Source organism: Falco cherrug, chromosome 1 (genome assembly GCF_023634085.1).
Source record: "Falco cherrug isolate bFalChe1 chromosome 1, bFalChe1.pri, whole genome shotgun sequence".
NCBI classification, from domain to species: domain Eukaryota; kingdom Metazoa; phylum Chordata; class Aves; order Falconiformes; family Falconidae; genus Falco; species Falco cherrug.
This window is the reverse complement of record NC_073697.1, coordinates 107,788,769-107,795,388: the sequence shown is the minus strand read 5'-3', so window position 1 is coordinate 107,795,388 and position 6,620 is coordinate 107,788,769. Positions and strand designations below refer to the sequence as shown.

General features: G+C 49.7%; 1 protein-coding gene across 1 annotated transcript; it reads left to right on the top strand.

The window, feature by feature from the left end:
* The first annotated feature begins 56 nt into the window (after nt 1-56).
* Nucleotides 57-6,519, top strand: SMYD4 (SET and MYND domain containing 4). Its single transcript, XM_055716911.1, has 10 exons — nt 57-230; nt 309-456; nt 996-1,085; nt 1,574-2,726; nt 3,022-3,204; nt 3,505-3,671; nt 4,341-4,473; nt 4,910-5,026; nt 5,376-5,499; nt 6,201-6,519. Exons 1-10 carry the CDS (start codon nt 100-102, stop codon nt 6,349-6,351), a joined length of 2,397 nt encoding a protein of 798 aa, XP_055572886.1. The 5' UTR covers nt 57-99; the 3' UTR covers nt 6,352-6,519.
* The last annotated feature ends 101 nt before the right edge of the window (nt 6,520-6,620 follow it).

The window sequence follows — 6,620 nt, the reverse complement described above, 5'->3', positions numbered from 1 at the left end:
CATTGCAGCGCGCCCATTGGCTGCCCGGCACCGTACGGCGGAAGCGCTGCCGGGAGCGTACTACCGGTGCTGGTGGGCGCCGCCATTAGGCTATCGGTGATGGCGCTGCCGGTGGAGGAGTGGCGGCTGTGCGCTGCCCGGTGCTGGGCCGCGCTGGAGCCGCAGCTGCGGGAGCAGTTGACGGTAGCGTCGCTGCACGACATGGTGCGCCTGGGCTGCGGCCTCCTGCGGTGAGCGGCGGGTGGGGTGGGGCGGGGCGGGGCGGAACGGGGCGGGCGGAGCGCGGAGCTGACCCCCGTGTCCCTCAGGCCCGAGGAGGAGGCGGCAGCTCTGCGGCGCTTATGCCGCCAGGCGCGGGCGGGCAAGGAGCCGGCGGCCGCGCGCTTCTACCGGGAGGAGGGAAACCGGTTGTTCGGCCGCCGCCATTACGGGGCCGCCGCGAGGCTCTACTCGCAGGTAGGTGGGGCGGGGACAGCCCCGCGGCGGGCTCCTCACGGCCCGGGGTCTCCCGCCGAAGGGCCGCTGGGGAGGGGTGGCTCCCGTGAGGGGATCCCCGGGGAGGGGTGGCTCCCGTGAGGGGATCCCCGGGGAGGGGTGGCTCCCGTGAGGGGATCCCCGGGGAGGGGTGGCTCCCGTGAGGGGATCCCCGGGGAGGGGTGGCTCCCGTGAGGGGATCCCCGGGGAGGGGTGGCTCCCGTGAGGGGATCCCCGGGGAGGGGTGGCTCCCGTGAGGGGATCCCCGGGGAGGGGTGGCTCCCGTGAGGGGATCCCCGGGGAGGGGTGGCTCCCGTGAGGGGATCCCCGGGGAGGGGTGGCTCCCGTGAGGGGATCCCCGGGGAGGGGTGGCTCCCGTGAGGGGATCCCCGGGGAGGGGTGGCTCCCGTGAGGGGATCCCCGGGGAGGGGTGGCTCCCGTGAGGGGATCCCCGGGGAGGGGTGGCTCCGTGAGGGGTCCCCGTGGCCCCCCAAGAGGCGGCAGCTGTCCGGTCTCTACAGGCGGCGTCCCACGAGCTCCCCGGCAGCCCTGAGGTGTCTGTCTGCTTCGCCAACCGCTCGGCCGCCCTCTTCCACCTCGGGTGCTTCGAGGTAAGCGGGAAGGGGGGGTGCTATGGCAGCTCCCACCCCGGGCTCCTGGGGGGCCCTGAGCCAGGCTGCGAACACAGGGGGTGGCCTGCGGCCTCTTGCGTGGCGTGAGGGGGGGGGACAGGGGTGTGGAGGAGCCCGGGTGCAGCCTGAGGTGTTACCACACAGTGTTTGCACACAGGGTTCAAATAGGTGCTTTCACAAATCCCACAGTAATGGGTATTTAATTGTTCCAACAAGAGACTGTAGGTCAGATGTGCTCCCGAAGCAGTGCTTACAGCATCCATTGTACTTAAACTTGCTGAAAGGTTCCATCTTTCCTTTTTTTTTCTATGTTAGGAGGCTTCATTTGGCCAACAGATTGGCTATGTGTGTGGAATTTACAGAATAACATAGTCTTATTAAAATATTCTGCATCTTAAACAGAATAAAAGAGTACGAGTCTCAGCTGGGTTTCAAGTCCATTTAAAAGGCCTCATCTTGGTTTTTAGGTTTGTTTGGAAGATATCGCCAGGGCTGAAAGTCATGGCTATCCAGACAGGCTGCTGCCCAAGGTCTTGCTGCGGAAAGCTGAATGTCTGCTGTGTTTGGGGAGGTTACAGGATGCAGCAGACGCCCTCAGTGTGGTGGAGAATAAAATTGGTATGGATGGGATCATGACTAGTCCTACACACCAGACACTGCTAAAAAAGTTAAGTCAACTGAAGATTCAAATACATGAGAAAGAGAGCTGTCCAGAGCCTGCACAAGAAGCATGCTGTGACATTCAAAGAAAGTTGGAGACCTGGGAAGAGAATGACAGTATTTCAGGTGCATCTTCATCTTTGAGATTGAATTTTGATACAGAGAGAGGACGTCACTTGGTGGCCTCCCAGGACATCCTGCCAGGACAGAGCTTGTTGAAGGAGGAAGCCTTCGTAAGCGTGCTCTGCCCAGGGGAGAGCTTTCTTCTGCAGGACAGCAGTGAAACAGTGTGGGACACTCGAGTCACTAATGCTGATCTTTATTGCCACCGTTGTCTGAGACAGCTTTTAGCCTCAGTGCCTTGCCATGGGTGCAGTTACGCAAAGTACTGCAGCCAGAACTGTGCAGACATGGCATGGGAGCAGTACCACAGGACAGAATGCTCCTTGGGAGCACTGCTTCTCACGTTAGGGGTCTTTTGCCATGTTGCCTTGAGGACTGTTCTACTGGCAGGATTTGTGGAGGTTAGGAGGCTGGTGGAATGGTCCCACAGTGGTGAAAAGGACCCTCATAACCCTGAGGCAAGGTGCAGACATCTTGGTGAGGCACCAGATACAAGAGTCAGTACCAGAGGTATCCCTGGTTGCAATGACAACGGTCAGTACCAAAGTTCTTACCAAGCTGTGTTCAACCTTTTGCCACATACAGAGAAGCATAGCCCTGAACATAAGTTCCTTTGCATGTTGAGTGTAGTGGCTATATGCAAACAACTGCAAGAAGCTGGCCTAGAGGCTGCTGTTTTGAATCGGGAATCATCTGAGAAGCGGTCTAAACCAAAGACGTGTGAAAAAACATCAGGTGAATTGTCTCTAGAACTGAAGATTATGGCAGAAGCGATGCTGAGGCATGTATTACAGCTGCAATGTAATGCACAAGCAATCACTGTAATGCAGGAGATAGGTAAGATAAAAACTTTAAGCTGTTCCCTGTTGTTCTTGCTCATCTAGCTTGTGTGAAGAGATTAAATTATAAAGCTTCCATTGCAGATGGGAATGACTTGCTTAAAATGTAACGGCCTGTCCCATACTGGCCTGTTCTTTGGTGCACAAGTAGAGGTTATTTAGCTATTTATTGCAGCAATATAGCAGAAACCTTTCTGCTCTCCTATCTGCAATTGGTCACAGTGCTCATTGCATAAGTTGCGTGGGTTACTGAGCATTCATTCTCAACCTACTTGTTTTTCCTCTGTCTTTAGGGTCCGGAGATAGTGCTGTTGTAAATAAGAAGCCTGTGCGCCTGGCGACAGCCTTCTTTCCTGTCCTCAGCCTTCTGAACCATTCATGCTGTCCCAATATTAGTGTGTCATTCAGTGGGACAGCTGCCACTGTCAGGGCATCACAGCCAATCCCAAGCGGCCAAGAGATTTTCCATTGCTATGGTAAGTATTAACTCTCTGTCTCAAGGCACAGACATCCTTTCACCTCGACTTGGCATGCTAACTAATTGCTATTAATATCATAATTCCTAGTATAATGTTGTTAGAATCTTTATGTATAAGCCTTGATCGAATATATCAGCACAAGATTTTATCTCTTGATTTATCTCTGTTACATTTTTGGTCTCCAGTTGTGCCCCCTCCAAAAGATGGTATATCTAGTCTTAATGATAACAAAGATTTTAGTCTGCTGTTAAGAACTGTGCCTGTTTAGAGATTTCTACCCTTGCCATCCCTTTGCAGGGCCTCACCGATGTAGAATGAGGGTTGCTGAGAGACAACAGCTTCTCAGTCAGTATTTCTTTGAGTGTCGCTGTCAGGCATGCCTTGATGAGTTAGAGTCTGATGTCAAGAGTGTGGTGTCCATGAGAAACTCATTCTGCTGTCCGAGCTGCCGGGCTCCAATGCAGGTAGTTCTTCATTAGTTATGATTGTATAACTTACTAGGATGTGTAACATTTGGGTCTCTGGGAAAGTCAAGAGTTAAAAACCTCAGTCTGGGATCTTGGCTCGGAGGACAAAAGTCCTTGTAGAGTCAAGACAGTCTCTCACTGTTCTTAGCTTTCTTGTGACATTCTTGTATGTCAGTCTTCCAGCATTATAGGGAAAATAATGCCTTCAACCGCAAGTTAAAATCCCTTTGAACCTGATGGAAGAACTTCAGAATATCAGGGGCATGGATGAGAGGAAGGGGTATATTTAGGAAGAAAATGGAGGCCTGGAGTCTAGAACAGAAGGTGTATGTACAGGAGCTGTATGTAGAGAGAGTCATGCTCTGCAGTTCAAAGGATATAAATGAAAACAGTGTGTAGGCTAGTGTGTATTTTGTACGAACATTAATTGTGTACCACGTGACCCTGCTTTGGCCTAATCCATAGCCCAAATAGTCATAGCTATTCCTGGGAGTTTCTCATAAAATCAAATGAGCTAATAGCAATTTACAAGCAAGTCACTTTGTTTAATGAATGCAGCTGAGAAACAATTTAGCACCTCTATAACACAATACAGAGATAACGGAGATGGAAAGTAAGGTTTGAGTTGAATGAAAGCAGGAATGATCACAGGGATGATTTCCACAGGGGGAAGACATGCTTTGTTGTTCAAATGAAGTGTGCGCGATCTCAGTCAGCAGAGAGAGTCTGTCGTGCCGTTTACGGGACCTTCAGCAACAAATCAAGGAAGGATTAGAACTGCTAAGGGACAGGAAGGCTGGTAAGACTCAACTTTCTACTTTAAGGTCAGCAGCTAATGAGTGTGCATCGGGCGACGTAGTTCTAGCCATGAGATGGCACTGTTGCTTATGCAGTTGGGGTCTTTTGGCATGCAGCCTGGTGTCCCTGGGGACTTGAGCTTTACTGTTTTTTATGCCCCTGATCCGGGTATTAATCTAAGTCACACATTGTTCCATAGTAACTTAAAGAACTCAGGGTAACATTGGAGTTACACATTCCCAGGCCTTGCTTTCCTGGAGTGAGTTGGGCCAGCACTGCGTTAGAATAAGCAGGGTTGCAGATGAAGTCAATGTTGAATCCTAACCAAATCTGGCTGTGTAAGATGCAAAGATGAGATTGGACTGATGTTATTTCATGGATCATGGAAAGCTGGAGACTGGATAGTAGGATGAATTTGACACCCTCTTTTGTTACAGATCAGGCTATCAAAACACTCCTGAAATGTCAGATGGATGCTGGAAATTTCCTGTCTTCAGAGCATTTGCTGATGGGAGAGATGGAGGATCATCTGGCACAGGTCTATGCTACTCTTGGTATGACGTTGTCTTCTCATTATCTTTAGTCTTCTGAGCTTTGAATTCAACATGACTAGCCTTTTCTCTGGCTAGCCCTTTCACTTCTCTCCTACTGCATTTCTCTAGTTTTGATGGCAGGACTCTCAGAAAGACTGCTTTAGCCAAAACTGCATTCCCGGCAGCCAGTGAACAGTAATGTGATCTCATGTTCTTCTACATTCCCTGTCCTGGTCAGCAGCCTCCCAAGAATTCTGTGGACACATAGTTCATTACATTTTGCATGACACTGTCAGGTTTTTCCTGTGGCAGTAGCTCTAGAAAGTATTCATGACTCATTTTTTGTTTTGTTTTGGTTTTTTTCCCTCAGGGAAGTGGCAGGAAGCAGCCAGGCACCTGGAGAGGAGTATTCGGATTGTGGAAATGCATCATGGGCCATCAAGTGTAGAAATAGGTCATGAACTTTTCAAGCTGGCACAAATTCTTTTCAATGGGTAAATTTGCTTTCATTCTCTGTCCCTTCCCTGCACCACTCCTGTGTCTGACAAGGTGGCCCTTGGCACCTTGCAGGTGTCTTGCAGGACCCTGGGCGGTCTGGCACGGATACAAAAGTTGGCCATCACTCAAGTGCAGGCTCGTTAATCCCATTGGGGTTCACTTCTACCTCAGGACTCATTTTGGACCCATTTCTCAGTTTTATGCCTATCTATTCTTTTCTTCTCCCTGGCTCCATTTATTCCCTGTCTTATTGTTTTATTTTGACACCTTTTTTTAAACACCTTTGGTGTTTATATCTCAGTTGTATAATGTTGTTGACATCTTTTTGAAGGGGGAAATAAGATCCTCTTGCTCTGTTTTGGTAAGCAAATCCCCTGACTGCTTCTGAAAATCTTCTCACAACACCTCCCTTTGACTGAAGAATTTTAGCAGGAGCTGCAGTGAGGATGTAGTGGGTACCTGTACTCAAAGATAACATTTCAAGTTTTTGTCCCTCTCCTTACTTTTTCTCCCCTCATCATCCTCCCTTTGCGGCCGAAGTGCACACTATTTGCCTGGTGCTGAAAGGCAGTGGAAGGTAGGATCTATACCCATGAACAGGTTTAGGTTTTTGTTGGGGAGGAGGTAAAGGTTGTGTAAGTCAAGGAGCTGAATTAAGTATTTTGTATCATCTGTTCTTATTCTCTTCCTATTTCAGATTTGCAGTTTCTGAAGCTCTAAGCACGATTCAAAGAGCAGAGGAGATTTTGTCAGTGCACTGTGGTCCTCAGAGTGCTCAGATCCAGGAACTACAAGAGATGAAGACCTGTCTGTCAGAGCTTCCCAGAAGCATCCTTCAGAGGACTTAATTTCCCTGTCAAAGGAAGCTGCAATGTGATCTTTCATCAAAGCTAAGTGTCATGTGGTAAGGCAGCCATGTAGTACAAGCTGGAAAATCATGTGTAGCAACAACTTGAATGAAATCTGAAATGCTCTTTAGTGAGACTGTTGTAAATAAAATGACCAATTTAACATGAGGGGTCTGTGTGTGGTATGGTGGGAATAGAGGCTATTGCATAACTTCTGCATGTGGGTTTGAAGCAAATGTTTGAGAGGTGCTTGTATGCGTGTGTTTCTA